The sequence below is a fragment of the Geotrypetes seraphini genome, chromosome 6 (assembly GCF_902459505.1).
Source record: "Geotrypetes seraphini chromosome 6, aGeoSer1.1, whole genome shotgun sequence".
NCBI lineage: Eukaryota > Metazoa > Chordata > Amphibia > Gymnophiona > Dermophiidae > Geotrypetes > Geotrypetes seraphini.
In genome coordinates, this window is record NC_047089.1 from 117,276,870 (window position 1) to 117,294,464 (window position 17,595).

The 17,595-nt window shown below is 43.9% G+C and overlaps 1 protein-coding gene across 3 annotated transcripts in view; it reads right to left on the minus strand.

The window, feature by feature from the left end:
* Window positions 1–17,595, minus strand: part of EFNB2 (ephrin B2) — a 496,270-nt gene that overhangs the window by 149,361 nt on the left and 329,314 nt on the right. For all 3 annotated transcript variants that reach the window (XM_033948725.1, XM_033948723.1, XM_033948724.1), the window contains one exon: window positions 10,616–10,708. In XM_033948725.1, the coding sequence (XP_033804616.1) occupies window positions 10,616–10,708 (93 nt within the window). The remainder of the gene's footprint in view (window positions 1–10,615; window positions 10,709–17,595) is intronic.

A 17,595-nucleotide genomic window follows, 5' to 3' on the forward strand; every position in this document is an offset into this window, starting at 1 on the left:
AGAGGTACCAGGCTGTCAGATGTAGAGACTGCAGGTTGGGATGAAGCAGAGATCCTTGACTCTGTGTAAGCAGAGGAGGAAAAACTGGTAGAAGGTATGGCTCCCTGCTGCTGAGTTGAAGTCGAAGGGAGTACCAGGGTTGCCTTGGCCACCAAGGAGCAATTAGAATCATGGTGGCATGATCGTTCTTCAACTTGAACAGAGTCTTGAGAATGAGAGGGAATGGAGGAAATGCGTAAAGGAAAAGATTCGTCCATTCCAGAAGAAAAGCATCTGCCTCGAGGCGGTGAGGAGAGTATATCCTGGAACAGAACTGAGGCAGTTTGTAGTGGGGAGCTGCAAAGAGGTCTATCTGTGGCGTTCCCCACTGGGAAAAAATGTGATGAAGAGGCGAGGAATGGAAAGTCCATTCGTGAGGTTGCAGGAGACGACTCAAGTTGTCCGCCAACAATTCTTTGCCACTTGAATATAGACAGCTTTGAGGAAGGTGCTGTGGAGGATTGCCCAGTCCCAAACCTCCAGAGCTTCTTGACAAAGGGAGGCAGACCCTGTCCCTCCCTACTTGTTGACATAATACATGGCAACTTGGTTGTCCGTGCGAACGAGGACTACTGTGTCGTGAAGTAGATGTTGAAAAGCATGGAGAGCTTTGAGGATCGCTCTGAGTTCCAACTGATTGATATGACACTGACGATCCATATTGGTCCAGAGGCCTTGAGTAAGGAGACCATCGAGATGAGCGCCCCAAGAGTAGGTTGAAGAGTCTGTCGTGAGGACCTTCTGATGAGGGGGCGCTTGAAAAAGTAAGCCTCTGGAAAGATTGGAAGAGAGCATCACCAACGGAGAGACTGCTTCAAAGAAGGAGTGACTGTGATGTGTCGAGAAAGAGGATCACAAACCTGCATCCATTGAGATGCCAGGGTCCACTGAGGAATTCTGAGGTGAAGTCTGGCAAAAGGAATCACTTGTTCTGTGGAGGCCATGTGACCCAGAAGTACAATCATGTGTCTTGCTGAGATGGAAGAGTGGGAAGACTGTGTGACAGAATTGAAGAAGAGATTCCAGACGTTGTTGTGGAAGGAATACTCTGAGTTGGACAGTGTTCAGAACAGCTCCAATGAGTTGTAGATTCTGTGAGGGCTGAAGTTGAGATTTGGGGAAGCTGATTTCGAATCCCAAACTTTGTAGGAACCAGGTAATCTGTTGGGTCGCTACAATAACCCCTTGAGATGTTGAATCTTTGATGAGCCAGTCGTCGAGGTAAGGAAATACCTGAAGATCATGATTTCTTAGAGCTGCTGCTACCACTACCAGGCACTTGGTGAACCCTCTGGGAGACGAGGCCAGGCCGAAGGGTAGTACTCTGTATTGATAGTGCAGATTCCCCACCTGAAATCTGAGGTATTGACGGGAGGCCGGATGAATGGGGATATGAGTGTAGGCCTCCTTGAGATCCAGAGAGCATAACCAGTCATTCTGCTCGAGAAGGGGATAAAGGGATGCCAGGGACAACATTCGAAACTTTTCTTTGACTAGAAATTTGTTGAGAGCCATGAGATCCAGAATGGGTCGCAGATCGCCCATCTTCTTTGGAACAAGGAAGTAACGGGAGGAAACCCCCTGTTCTGCTGTTCCAAAGGAACTGGTTCAATGGCATTGAGATGAAGCAGAGCTTGAGCTTCCTGAAGGACGGTCTGGGATGAATTGGAAGGATACTCTCTTGGAGGAAGCTCTGGTGGAACCTGAGTGAAATGGAGAGAGTATCCTTCCCTGATGATGGTAAGCACCCAGAGGTCAGATGTAATTAACGTCCATTGGTTGTAAAAATGATGGAGACAACCTGCTATAGGGGGAAAAAGAGACAGAGAAAAATGGTGGAGGTTATGCTCTGTTGTAAACAGTCAAAAAGGCTGAGAAGCCTTGGCTGCAGCAGAAGGTTGGGATTTCTGTTGCTTCTGAGGTTGTTGTTTTTTCAGAGGAGGGCGAGTATAAGGAGCCGGCTTAGGAGCAAAACGCCTTTAATAGATAACAGCAGGGCGTGCAGGCTTGGCAGGAGCTGGCTTTGGTTTAGATCTGACTATTGAAGCAAATGATTTTTCATGGTCAGATAATTTTTGGGTGGCTGCCTCTATGGATTCATCAAAGAGGTCGTTGCCCTGACAAGGAAGGTTAGCTAAGCGGTCTTGAAGGTTAGAGTCCATGTCAATGGTACGGAGCCAGGCAAGACAACGCATAGCTACAGAGCAAGCAGCAGCTCGGGCAGATAACTTGAAGGCATCATAAGATGACTGGAGGAGATGGAGACGTAATTGAGAGAAAGAAGCAATGACTTCTTGAAACTGAAAATGCATGTGGTTATCCAAATAAGCCAAAACTTTGGTAGAAGAGAAAGAAGAAATTAAAAATAAGTGTTGAAATAAAAATTATAATTGAGGGCTTTAGAGGACATCATAGCATTTTGGTAGATGCGACGTCCAAATTTGTCCACAGTTTTCCCCTCTCTTCCAGGAGGAACTGTGGCATAGACCTTGGAAGTATGGGATCTCTTCAAGGAGAATTCAACAAGCAGGGATTGATGAGATAATTGTGAGTTGTCAAACCCTTTGCAATGCACAGTTTTAAACCTAGAGTCCAATTTTCCTGGAACTGCTGGTATGGAAAAAGGTGTCTCCATGCATTGAGCAAAAGTCTGATTCAAAAGCTTATGAAGTGGAAGCTTAAGCACTCTGCCGGAGGTTGAGGAAGATACATGACTTCTAAATATTCCTTAGAATATGTGGAGCCAGTATCCAATTGAACATCCAAGTCTACAGCCATCTGTCGCAAGAAAGACAAGAAAGATAGCTGATCTGCCAATGCTTTGCCTTGAGAAGGACTCGAGGACATCGAAGCAGCCTGTGTCGAAGAAGAAGCTTCAGCATGGAAAAAGGCATCAAAGGAATCTGGTGACTTGGACGAGGCAAGGGAGACCGGAACATCCTCGAGATCCGGCATCGGAGACCTCAAACGAAGAGTCGGTGGTCTGGTCGAGGTTGGAGTAGATCGAGGCTTCGAGGAAGATGGTCTATCCTGAGAAGAACGATGCCTGGAAGAATGCCTCGATGATGGCCTCGAATGGTGGTGAGAACTGTGTCTGAAACCAGATCTCGAGGATCGAGGAGATTTCACCTCGGAGACGTAAGCAGCCGATGCCAATGTATGAATAGGGCTAGAGGCTATAGATCGAAGCTCCAGAGGCTTGGTGGAGGAACCTCGATGCACTCTCAAAGACTCTGCTCCTTGTTTAGAGTGTGAGGATTCTTGTCGATGCACTCGCAAAGAATCTGCTCCTTGCTTTTCATGCTTGGATGGCAGACCAGACACTCACAGAGACTCTGCTCCCTGCAAAGAGTGTGGAAGCTCATACTGGGGCATAGGAAGCGTCTCGACCTCATGGGAGTTTGCTGATTGCCCAGGCTGGATAAGAGGAAGCAGTTTAGGTCCCATGTTATTAAGGAACTGAATAAACTGCTTCTCTAACATGGTCTGGAAAGAAGCCGGCAAGGATGGATCCGCGTCTGAAACCGGACCACCTGCCTTGGCTGGAGGTTCCTTCGAGGTAGTGTGAGTGTGTTTCGACTTAAGAAGTCTTGGACACTTTAATCACCACCGGTGGAACCGACTGCTGAGCTATCTGACCTGAGGAAACAGGGGAAGATACAGCAGATGACGTCGAAGCAAGAGCCGCTGCAAACAACGAAGGTCTGATGAGGCTTGAGGTGGAAGCAGTAGGCGCAGAAGGAGCCTTGATGGAAGTCGAGGCCGAAGACACTTTCGAAGTCGAAGGATCAGCAGGAGACTCCATGTCGAAAGGTTTGTCCACCAGAATGCAACGACGTTTGAAAGCACGAAGCTGAAGTGTTTGGCAAGGCAGGCACGACCTAGGATGATGTTTCGGCCCAAGGCACTTGAGGCAGCGTCTGTGAGGGTCTAGGAGAGAGATTGCGTGCTGACACTTGCTACAACTTTTAAAGCCTATAGCAGACTGGGACATAGGCGGAAAAATAGACGCCGCAAAGTCGAAGCCTGCAGGCTGCGGCTGAGCGGCCAGTCCCGGCAAACGAACGGAAGAAGAAAAAAAAATTATTATTTTTTAACTAAAATAAAAGAAATAAAATAAAACAGCGATTCGTGAAGACAAAAACACTAACCCCGGTTGAGAGAAGGCAAAAAGTGAAGTTAAACGCAGAGAGTGAAAGACGAACTTCTCGGCTCCGCGAAAAGCTAAGAACTGAGGAGACGTGCCCTGTGCTGGGCGGGAACGACTCGAAACTTTGAGTTTCTTCAAGCAGGTCTGCTTGTGAGGCGTCCGCATCCGGCCTGCGTCGATGAGAATATCTGCCTGCTTGTCCTGGGATAATGATTCTTTCTGCAAAAACTCATAGATACAGGTAACATAGTAACATAGCAGATAATGAAGACTTGAACAGTCCACCAGTATGCTCCATAAAATAATTTAATTTAAATTGTCCTTTTTCTTAGATATTTCTGGGCCAGAAACCTTTCTTTCTGGGCTAGAAGCACCTTCTTTGTTCTACTAGTCATGCTTCTCTCTATACAGCCTAGTACTCTTCTGGCAACAATAGTGAAATGTCTTCCAGGATCCTCAGCTACCAGGAGTTCCAGGCAAATTCTGACTATAATTAAGGAAGAAACTAAGGATTTTAACACTGATGTTGTTATCCATCTGGGAACAAATGACCTGGCCAACAACTCCACACTTGCGGCACAGAAAGCTTTTCGGGAGCTTGGTGAGGGCGTGAAACCTTTTGTAAAGACTTTAGCTTTTTCTGAAATACTGCCTGCATATGGAAAAGGAGAGCAAAGAGTGAAAAACACAGAGGACTTTAATAGATGGCTCAGAGCCTGGTGTCATCAAGAAGGCTTCAGGTACATAGGAGGATGGGGAAATACATGGAAGGACAAGAAGCTATATTGCACTGATGGGCTACATACTACTACAGCAGGAAAAAGAAACCTTGCAGAGAAATTTAGACAATATTTTTCTAGGCATTTAAACTAGAAGGTGGGGGTGGTGTATGTACGAAGGACAATTATAGAGACCACCCCCGGCAAAAGAAAAGATGTGATAGTAATAAAGGCTGCAACATAAGCATTATCAGTAACTCATTTTTTAGTATTGCAAAGGAAAGTGAAACGACACAAAAATCCATACGAAAAAGGAGATTATCGATGAAAAATAGCTGGAAAGCGATGACCACAAATGCTTGCAGTCTAAGCAACAAAGTTCATGATCTGCAAGCCCTGATATTAGAGGCAGATCTAGATATTGTTGCTATCACAGAGACATGGTTCAGTGAATCACATGGATGGGATGCAAACATACCGGGATATAATCTTTTTAGGAAGGACAGAGATGGTCATAAAGGTGGAGGAGTAGCTCTCTATGTAAAGATCAATATCCAAGCGACCGAAATGCAAGGGACCTGGGGAGAGGAAGAAGCGATATGGATTGCTCTGAAAAGAGAAGATGGAACTTCTATCTACGTGGGTGTAGTCTACAGACCTCCGACTCAATCGCAGCAAATTGATAAGGATCTGATTGTGGATATCCAAAAGTTTGGAAGGAAAGAGGAGGTTCTGCTGTTGGGAGATTTCAACCTGCCGGATGCGGACTGGAATGTTCCGACTGCGGAATCGGAAAGAAGTAGGGAGATTGTGGATGCCTTTCAAGAGGCTCTGCTCAGACAAATGGTGACGGAACCCACAAGGGAAAAAGCGATATTGGATCTGGTCCTCAGAAATGGAGAGAGTATCTCTAATGTTCGAGTGGGTGCTCACCTGGGTAGTAGCGATCATCAAACGGTTTGGTTTGATATAACGGCTAAAGTGGAGAGCGGCCGCATGATACTTAAAGTCCTAGATTTCAAACGTACGGACTTTAATGCAATGGGAAAGTACCTGAAGAAAGAGCTGTTAGGATGGGAGGACATAAGAGAAATGGAAAGACAGTGGTCTAAGCTGAAAGGAGCGATAAAAATGGCTACGGACCTTTATGTGAAGAAAATCAATAAAAACAAGAGAAAAAGGAAGCCGATATGATTCTCCAACCTAGTGGCTGAGAAAATAAAGGCGAAAGAGTTGGCATTCATGAAATATAAAAAAAACCCAAGAAGAGGAGAGCAGAAAGGACTACAGGGTGAAACTGAAAGAAGCCAAGAGAGAGATACGTTTGGCGAAGGCACAGGCGGAAGAACAAATGGCTAAAAATGTCAAAAAGGGAGATAAAAATTTTTTCAGATATATTAGTGAAAGGAGGAAGATAAAAAATGGAATTGCTAGGCTAAAAGATGCTGGGAACAAATATGTGGAGAGTGATGAGGAGAAAGCAAATGTGCTAAACAAATACTTCTGTTCTGTGTTCACAGAAGAAAATCCTGGAGAAGGACCGAGATTGTCTGGCAAAGTTACACGAGAAAATGGAGTAGAATCAGCGCCGTTCACGGAGGAGGGTGTTTATGAGCAACTTGAAAAACTGAAGGTGGACAAAGCGATGGGACCAGACGGGATCCATCCCAGGATACTAAGGGACCTCAGAGAGGTTCTGGCGAGTCCTATTAAAGACTTGTTCAACAAATCTCTGGAGACGAGAGTGATTCCTGGGGATTGGAGGAGAGCGGATGTGGTCCCTATTCATAAAAGTGGTCACAGGGATGAAGCAGGAAACTACAGGCCGGTGAGCCTCACTTCAGTTGTTGGAAAAATAATGGAAGTGTTGTTGAAAGAAAGGATAGTGTATTTCCTTGAATCTAATGGGTTACAGGATCCGAGGCAACATGGCTTTGCAAAAGGTAAATCGTGCCAAACGAACCTGATTGAATTTTTTGATTGGGTGACCAGAGAGCTGGATCGAGGACATATGCTAGATGTAATTTACTTGGATTTCAGCAAAGCCTTTGATACAGTTCCTCATAGGAGGCTGTTGAACAAACTTGAAGGGCTGAAGTTAGGACCCAAAGTGGTGAACTGGGTCAGAAACTGGCTGTCGGACAGACGCCAGAGGGTGGTGGTTAATGGAAGTCGCTCGAAGGAAGGAAAGGTGACTAGTGGAGTCCCTCAGGGTTCGGTGCTGGGGCCATTCCTGTTCAATATGTATGTAAGTGACATTGCTGAAGGGTTAGAAGGAAAAGTGTGCCTTTTTGCAGATGATACCAAGATTTGTAACAGAGTAGACACAGAAGAGGGAGTGGAGAATATGAAAAAGGATCTGCAAAAGTTAGATGAATGGTCTAATGCCTGGCAACTAAAATTCAATGCAAAGAAATGCAGAGTAATGCATTTGGGGATTAATAATAGGAAGGAACCGTATTTGCTGGGAGGAGAGAAGCTGATATGCACGGACGGGGAGAGGGACCTTGGGGTGATAGTGTCCGAAGATCTAAAGGCAAAAAACAGTGTGACAAGGCAGTGGCTGCTGCCAGAAGGATTCTGGGCTGTATAAAGAGAGGCGTAGTCAGTAGAAGGAAGAAGGTGTTGATGCCCCTGTACAGGTCATTGGTGAGGCCCCACTTGGAGTATTGTGTTCAGTTTTGGAGACCGTATCTGGCGAAAGACGTAAGAAGACTTGAGGCGGTCCAGAGGAGGGCGACGAAAATGATAGGAGGCTTGCGCCAGAAGACGTATGAGGAGAGACTGGAAGCCCTGAATATGTATACCCTAGAGGAAAGGAGAGACAGGGGAGATATGATTCAGACGTTCAAATACTTAAAGGGTATTAACGTAGAACAAAATCTTTTCCAGAGAAAGGAAAATGGTAAAACCAGAGGGGTGGTAGATTCAGGGGCAATGTTAGGAAATTCTACTTTACGGAGAGGGTGGTGGATGCCTGGAATGCGCTCCCGAGAGAGGTGGTGGAGAGTAAAACTGTGACTGAGTTCAAAGAAGCGTGGGATGAACACAGAAGATTTAGAATCAGAAAATAATATTAAATATTGAACTAGGCCAGTTACTGGGCAGACTTGCACGGTCTGTGTCTGTGTATGGCCGTTTGGTGGAGGATGGGCAGGGGAGGGTTTCAATGGCTGGGAGGGTGTAGATGGGCTGGAGTAAGTCTTAACAGAGATTACGGCAGTTGGAACCCAAGCATAGTACCGGGTAAAGCTTTGGATTCTTGCCCAGAAATAGCTAAGAAGAAAAAAAAAAAAAAATTTAAATTGAATCAGGTTGGGCAGACTGGATGGACCATTCGGGTCTTTATCTGCCGTCATCTACTATGTTACTATGTTACCGCCTTTTCACACTGTTTCTTTGCCTTTAGATCTTAAGATACTATCACCCCGAAGTCCCTCTCCCCATCCATGAATATCAGCCTCTCACCTCCCAGCACAAACTGCTCCTTCCGATTTCTAATCCCCAAATGCATTACTCTGCACTTCTTTGCATTGAATTTTAGTTGCGAGATATTAGACCATTCCTCTAACTTTTGCAGATCCTTTTTCGGTTTCCACTCTCTCCTCGGTGTCTACTCTGTTACAAATCTTGGTATCGTCTGCAAAAAGGCAAACTCATCGGCAATGCCTAACACTTCGGCAATGTTGCTCACAAATATATTGAACAGGATCGGCCCCAGCACCGATCCCTGAGTGACTCCACTACTCAATTTGTCCTCCTTCGAGCAAATTCCATTAACTACCCTCTGGCATCTGTCTGTCAACCAGTTTCTTATCCAGCTCACCACTTTGGGTCCTAACTTCAGCCTGTCAAGTTTGTTCAAAAGCCTTCTATGAGGAACCGTGTCAAAGGCTTTGCTGAAATCTAAGTAAATTATATCTAGTATATGCACTTGATCCAATTCTCCGGTCACCCAATCAAAAAATTCAATCAGATTCGTTTGGCATGATTTACCTTAAGTAATACCATGTTGCCTTGGATCCTGTAACACATTTGATTCTAGGAATTTCACTAGCCTTTCTTTCAGCAACGCTTCCATTATTTTTCCAATAACCAAAATGAGACTTACCGGCCTGTAGTTTCCTGTTTCATCTCTGCGACCACTTTTGTGAATAGGGATCACATCCGCTCTTCTCCAATCCCCAAGAACCACTCCCATCTCCAAAGATTTGTTGAACAAATCTTTAATAGGACCCGCTAGAACCTCTCTGAGCTCCCTCAATATCCTGGGATGGATCCCATCTGGTCCCATCACTTTGTCCACCTTCAGTTTTTCAAGTTATTCATAAACACTTTCTTCTGTGAATGGCATGGTATCTACTCCATTCTCATGTGTAACTTCTCCAGGATCTTCTTCCATGAATACAGAACAGTATTTATTTAACATGTTTGTTTTTTCCTCATCACTCTCCATATATCGATACATATCTTTTAGTATTGCAATTCCATATTTCTTCTTCCTTTTACTAATATATCTGAAAAAAAATTTGTCTCCCCTTTTTACATTCTTAGCCATTTGCTCTTCCGCTTTCGCCAGATGTATCTCTCTCTTGGCTTCTTTCAGTTTCACCTGGTAGTCCTTTCTGTACTCCTCTTCTTGGGTATTTTTATATTTCACGAATGCCAGCTCTTTTCCATTTATTTTATCTGCCACAAGTTTAGTATCGCTTTTTCCCTCGTGGATTAACCCACTAGTCAAGACTCATGCTCCTTTGGCACTGGAAATATTTTTCCAAATGTCTTTTAGAGACATATAATATATCCAGTGATGAGTTGTGCCTGAAATAGTGAAGGTGAAGAAGGATTTTATGTTCAATATGGGTTTACATATAATATGACTCCTCTATCCAACCTCTCTTCTTTTTATTAGCTTTTTTTAAAACTTGATTTTAACTGATGAAGAGATAATTTTTACTCTTTACTTATTATTATTTTTTACCTTAAAGATTTTTCCTGCGTAGTTTGTTTTACATCTACATTGGATTTTTTAAAAATTCGAATATCTATGGTAAGTATTCTTGTTTTCAATATATATACTTCATCACTGTTTGTAGGGGCTTGGTTCTCACGTTTCACCTGATCATACTCAATCATCACCATTCATACAATATCACAGGTAAGAGCACACTCAGCATGCTCATCATTCCATTTTGAGGACCATATCTCACTTGTCATATAGATAGACCTTTATATATACCATATTCTATTTTGGTCCACGGACAATTTCTTGTACACGATTCTCACTTTTCCACCTCCACATATCATCATTTGCATTCTCATTCTATTATTCTCTTTTTTTGCCAACCTTCACAAATTATTAACCTTCACAAATTAGTTATACCCTTAAGACCTCTGAGGAAGACAATTCAGTCGAAACACGGACCATGTTTGTGTCCCCATCTCTTAAAGCATATGTGGATTTTGCTGTTGTAATGTGACTCTACATCATTTTATTGATGGAATAAACGCTTGTATCACGAACATCACCTTTGCAGTCCTTTTTTGTGCTTGGCTTCATCATATTCACTGCGATCTGTTGGGTTTTCTTTTGATTTTTGAAGGATTGAAGCAGACTTCCTTAACATTGTTCCTCTCATAAAAAGAAGCCCAGGAACAGAGGTAAAGATAGACTAGCAATTTTGGAAAACAACAGGTAAGTCCTTACCTTGTCCAACTTTCATAACAATCTTCATTGATTTTGAATGACACACTCCTCCTTCTTTGTTATCCATTCCCTCAGATGACCCATTTGATGTAGCTAATAAATAAAATTAAAAGATCAAAAATATAAATAAATATTGCCATTTATTTAAACATATCTCTAAAATCATGAAGACTGTTACTACAATTACTTATTATTTCTATAGTGCTTCTAGACCAGGGATCTCAAAGTCCCTCCTTGAGGGCCGCAATCCAGTTGGGTTTTCAGGATTTCCCCAATGAATATGCATTGAAAGCAGTGCATGCACATAGATCCTGAATGGATTGCGGCCCTCAAGAAGGGACTTTGAGACCCCTGTGCTAGACGTAAGCAGTACTGTACATTAAACATGCTGCTCAATCGAGCTTACAATCTAATTAAAACAAACAGCATAAATAAGGGTTTGGGGAATTTCTCGCAAAGAGAATAATAAAACAGTGATAACTATTTTGGATTGTTGGCTCAAAAGGTGTCATTTCTCCATATATTTTTAAAGATGAAATTAATTCATACCTGTTAATTTCATTTACAGACTAGTAGGTTGTGCCCCTTTCTGCCGGCAAAAGGAGGTAGACGCTAAATTGTTCTAGTGATGATACTGAAATGAGGCTAGTGAAAATCAAGTTGAAAAAAATCACTAGTCAAGAGCTATAATCCCCCCCCCAACAAGGTAGCTATTCCATTTGCATATAAAAATGTTGGAACCAGGGCGACACTTCAAAACTGTTTTAAAAAAAAACCCAAACAAATAAACATTACTTTAATCAAAGCAGGATACCTCTGTTAGACCTATTATTTTGCATATTGGTTTCATACTGGTATTAATATTTTGAATAATAACAAATGTACAAGAGAAATCCTATTAGTAACCATAGATATGGAAGGAAAAATTATGTTCTTACCTTTTAATTTTCTTTCCCTTAGACGCAGCAGATGAATCCAGAGACCAATGGGATAGCACACATCTACCAGCAGGCGGAGATAGAGAAACTGATTAACAGGTGGTCCTATTGGCTGGCACTCCTCCTGTATCTCCAGTATAGCTCTTTGCCCAAGCATCCATAACCATCAATAGGCATAGCAGGTAAAAAACTTCTTTCCCATAACAAATCTCAAAAGGCAGAACACAACCCTCAATAACAACAAACTTCGAAAGTTGGAAAAGAAAAAAACCCGACAGACAATATCCAGAATGGGTGGGGCTCTGGATTTATTTCCTGCGTCTAAGGGAAAGAAAATTAACAGGTAAGAACATAATTTTTCCTTCTCTAGCAACAGCAGCAGATGAATCCAGAGACCAATGGGATGTAGCAAAGCAATCCTCAATCTGGGTGGGAAGCAAACGCTGCCTCCTCAACAACCAAAGCACTAAACGCATCTACCGCATGCGCCCCCACATCCAACCAGTAATGCTGAGAGAAAGCACTCTCAGAAGACCAAGTAGCTGCGAGACAAAACTCCTCCAAAGAAAAAATCTCTGGACCGAGTCCAAGAAGTAGCCATCGCTCCAGCGGAATGGTCATGAAGTTCTTTCGCCAAACGCCTCCCTGCCATCAAGCAAGCGTAAAGAATGTCCTCCTGGACCCATAGAGTGATGGAGGCTTTGGATGCCGCCATACGTTTGAGGCGTCTCGTGAAGAATACAAAAAGGTGATCTAAACAACTAAAAGTCATTAGAAACCTAGCTCGCTGAGAACGCTACACACTTTCAAAAAATGCAGTGAATAAAAGCACGTCTCCCCATTTCTCCTCCCAGGAGGAAGGAAAAGTGAGAGTGACATAAAAGAAAGGATGCCACTTCCTTAGAAAGAAATTGTGGACCGTCTGAACTGACACCCCAGATTTTGTAAATCAGAAATAGGAATCCCCGCCAAACAAGGCCTGCAACTCAGAAAACCACCGAGCTGAAGCCATGGCCACAAGAAACCCCTTGTCCAATGGTACAGCCCTTTAAAGTATCAAAAGACAAGGATGAAATGAAGCCTTCGGTAAACTGCGAAGAAGTACCTTAAGACTGTACTCCGGACCGGGCTTTCTAAGAGGTGCATGAATATACCGTACTCCGTTTAGGAACTGAACTACATGAAGCTGAGAAGGAAGTGAAGAGCAATATACCTAGCCCTTGTAACAAGCTAAGAATGGCACTTGAAGCTGAAGGGAATTGAAAGCTAAGCCCTCGGCAATACACTTGTGTCAAAAAAGAACTCTATAAGGGTGCAAATGTGGAGAAGTACCCAAGAAAGGAAAAACCTCCAAAAGGAAGCAGAAGCCACAGGTGAAGACATCTGCATCGCTTGGACAAGAGAAGAAACAACCTGCTTTGCATAACCCTTACATGTCAGCCATGACTTTTCAAAAGCTAGGTCGCAATACCAAAGTAGTACGAATATCCATGTTGATCGGATCCCTAAGTGAGCAAATCCTGAGATACCAGGAAATTCAATAGTCCGGCTATCAAAAGACTCAACAGAACCGCATAGCAAGGATGGCGCAGCCAATCCATAGATTCTACAAATACTGTGCCCTGAAAGAAAGCTTGAGATGGCAAATCCAAGCCATCATCAGGCAGGGGAAAACACCGAAAAAGAAAAAACCAGAGGCGAGAAAGAAGCCACGTTGCTACCCCCTCCGACTCCCACTCCCTGTGCCCGCCGAAGAAGCTAGGAAGCTTAGAATTTTGAGACGAGGCCATGAGGTCTAGTTCCAGGAGATCTCACTTCCATAAAAAGAGCTGGAATGCCTGAGCCAAAATTCTCAATATCCAGGATGTAGAAGATTTCACTATTACTAACATTTACACTTTTTAGAGCATACACGGCGCTGTACACTGTAATATACAATAAATGGGCCATGCTCAGATTTCGCGGAGAGAAAGTCTATTCAAACTCTTTTCCTGACCCATAAAATGATCTGCCAACAGAAGAGGAAGATGAGGGTCCACCCATTGAAGTAGAACCACAACTTTACCTGCCAACTGAGTACATCACCTACTGCCCAGGCTGTAGAGAAATACCCCCATCATAATACTGACTGAAAAGATCTTCAGCATCATTCTGGAAGAATAGTCTGAAGCTCCAGAAACGGTAGCCCGACCATGCTCCAGAGTAGAAGAATGAACAAGTACTGAGTCGCCTCTTAAGACCAGACTCCTGGAGCTGAGGATGGAAGGCACCGAGCCTCCCAACCCGACAGCCTGGGATGTTTGGTGACCATGAGCTAGTCCAGCAAAGACCGAGGCATGCCTTTGAAAAGAGAAATCTCGCTGAGCCACCAAATCATACAGAGCGATGCATGAAGAGCCTACCAAATAATTGGAGCCCTGAGATACCGGGAACCATCGGAACAAAAGCGGCTGCTGTAGTGTTATAATGGGAAAGCAAGCCGAAGTTCCCAGTGGAGTCAGCAACATGGATCCTAGAACCTGTACAGAATCCCATACTCTTGGTCATGGTAACCAAAGAAGAATGCAAACCTGAGACTGTGACTCATCGCCCTAGTCTCTGGGAAGAAACACATTTGTCTCCTATATGAATAAAAACATCTCCCCGATATACCTATAAATAGTACAGGAGAAAAGAGCGCTGTGCAAATTTGAAGATTCACATCCAGAGAACTAATCTAATCTAATCTAATCCTTAGGTTTGTATACCGCATCATCTCCACGTTCGTAGAGCTCGACACGGTTTACAGTAGGAGAAATAGGAAGGAACTACAACAGAGGGTTAGAGGTAGAAGTGTGAAGAAAATTTAGAGGACTTGGGATGCCAAGATATAAGAGTTTCCCTGATTCCTAAGTTGGAGAGAGACTTACATTTTTTGACAAAAGCCAGGTTTTCAGATGTTTGCGGAAAACTTGGAGAGCTCAAGTTCCGAAGAAGGGAGGTAAGGTTGTTCCAGAGCTCAGTGATGTTGAAATTTGACCAAGAGGAACCAAGCTGTTAGGTGCAGCGACTGCAGATTGGGATGTAAGAGAGCCTTGACCGAGTGAGTACAGATGGAAAGATCTGCAATGGGATTGTATGAGCTAGTAGAGCACTTATCTTCCCATACCCAATGGGGACCACTGTTTCACCTCAAGGCTTCCTTAGGGGTTTTGCAACAATGCTGTACTCATAAACCACACCCATTCTGAAATACAAAGGGGACAAATCAGAAACATTTTGATGAATTTTTAATGTTGGAAAATTATGTTTATAAATCAAATTATCAGCGTCAGCGTTCTAAGGGATTCCTACAAAAACAGTAGCCAAATGTCTTCCCTCCTAATGAAGCAATTAAAAACTCGAGTAGAGGGGCTGGCTAGGAAAGCTGCACTGCACCGTGATTTCAGTTGGTGGATAAGAGCAGCAAGGTTTAGCAAGCCAAAAACCGCAGAAGAAAGCAACAAAGCTAAGTAGAGAATAATAGCTTTAGACAGAAGACACAAAGTTATAAATGTTCAAGAGACTACTGATAAATGTTCATGAGACTACTGATAAATTTAAGTAACATTGTTAGCTAAGACAGTTCCAGGGACTGTGAAAGTGCTGTGATGGTCAGATGACAACCTATGCTTGTCTTTACAAGTTTTGAGCACAATGGTTGGTGGTCTGAGCACTTTTTAATAATATACATATTTTGTATGATTAATGATTTCTTCCTACCCTGTTTTCCTGAACAGATTATAGCCCGGTATAACTACATCCCAGTCATGGTTCTTTGTGAACGATGTCTCCATGATCACCTGTAAATCCAAATTAGCCTCTTCCATCACAGCCTCTAGATCCATAAAGCACAGTTACTTATATTAATAGGTGTTATCCAGGGACAGCAAACTGAGGAAAAGAAACCACCCTTTTTGTATCAGTCAAATGGCCCGACTGGAAAACGTCCAAATCAAGCAGTCAGTCAAGAAGAAATAAGGTGAATCGCCTGTTAGCGCCAAAACGGTACCATTGCCCACATTTGCTAAAATGTTCGTGAAGCCTTGGGTAGGCGAAAAGGCATGTGCCAAAACCAAAAGCGCAGCTCCAAGAGAGGCAAGCAAACCTAGTGTCGATTCGGAGTCCATAGTAAAAATGTAAATATTCTCCCAGTTTTTCTGCAGAAATGTGTAACCCTGAGAAACTAATTCAGCAGAGTGGGATCCAGCCTACCCAATGCCCCCATCTTGGGCATCATGCAGTAAGTAGAACAACGTCCCTTAGTTCCCGAAGAACTGCCCTGAGGACCAGTAACACTTAAAAGGGAAACACAAAACACAGAGACTCCAAGAACGAACCGGAAACCTGAGGAGGATGCAAAGTTGCAAGCATCCTGAAAAATGTTCACAGCCCCCTGACCTGACATTAAAGCGTCTTGTCCCTCATGAGAAAGCCTGAAGAGTCATTGGAAGAAATCAAGATCCCCTCAGAATGAAGTGCAGAAGGTCAGGGAACGGCAGGAATAGGATCTGTAAGAAGAAAGAAATTCTCCTAGGAAAAATCAAGTTTCGCAATGTAAAGAGGAGTATACTGGAACCATGACAACAGTATGAACTCCATGCAACGTGAGTGAAATACGTATGTCCTTTAAAGTGAATAAGTACTAGACGCAATCAAGTTGGTGATCTATTGCCCCGTGGAAAACAACAGCATCCTAACAGGTATCAGACATAGCTCACATCGCTAATGAGAGCTTCAGGGAAGAGGTTAACAGCCACATAGCGCGTGCTCCTCCGCGGGTTTGATAGAATAGGTAACTGGCTCCTGGTTAGAAGGAGCTGCACAGCCCTTCCGTCTGGTCGGGGGGGGGGGGGGGGGGGGTGCGTCTAGCATGTGCCATGAGAAGATGGCGACAGGAGAAACCAGCGTGATAAGAATGGAAATCTGAAGTCCAGGCCCTCTCAGAAATAGAGAAAGAGAGTCCTGGCCGCAGGAAGATGCGAAGTGTCATTATGCCCATAGAGACAGCTCAAACTTGGAAACTGTTAGTACTACCTTTAGGCATATATATCCTATGCCACTACTAGACACATGCAGTGCAGCACAGAGGCCCAAATAAGAAGGACAGTTACCAACAGACAAAGGCTCAATCTGCAGGGACCCCAAGAGAGACAATGAGATACCCGTGTGAAATACAGGGCACTATCTTACTGCTGATCTCACTGTGCCGTGAGGTGCCGTATGTCGACCCAGTCCTGAGACAAACCGAGACTGGGTGACCTAGCACAGGTCAGAGTCTCTCTTGTAATCCCTTTGAGTGCTAACCCCAGAGTCTGATTAAACTAGCAGCTTCCTTCAAGGGAATACAGCAGGAACACAGCCATAGACATATAAATCTGCCTAAGCTTGTCCCAAAGCTGGTGAAACACGAACAACTTGTCTGAACCAGAAAGGAGAGAAGCCGCGGCATACCCTGACCAAAGTCAGCTGTAAATAAACTACTGGAACGCTGCAGTTCTCCTGCCATCGCCAGAGACCCAAGCACACACCTGATTCTCGCTGACACGTGGCCGCTGCATCAACGCTCCTAGAAATATAGTCGGATTCAAGCCCCGCAAAATTTACCCTGCCGCGGCCTGCATAGAAAGAAAATCAGACTTGGGAATAACCAGAAGAATGGTGCGCTGCTGCCCACAGCGCAGAAAAAACATGTCCCATCTCATGCGCGCTGCTATAAACCGGCACCTGCACAATCAGCTGCACATGGCCGTGAAAGACACCGACGAAAGAGAGCCTCAGAATAAACAGGACTACTACTGCTGCACTGAAACCCAACAAGGAGAACAAGTGCGAGCATGAAATTGCACTGCTACTGCCGCGCTGTAACCAACAAGGAAACCAAGCGCGTGCATGCAAAGAACGGGAAATTCCCGGCTCCCTCAACGGATTTCTAGTCATAAAATCCATTCCTTAAATGTACGATGACCGAACCCACAGTACTAAGACCCCCAAACAGAACCTGAAGTTCAAACAACAGTAAAA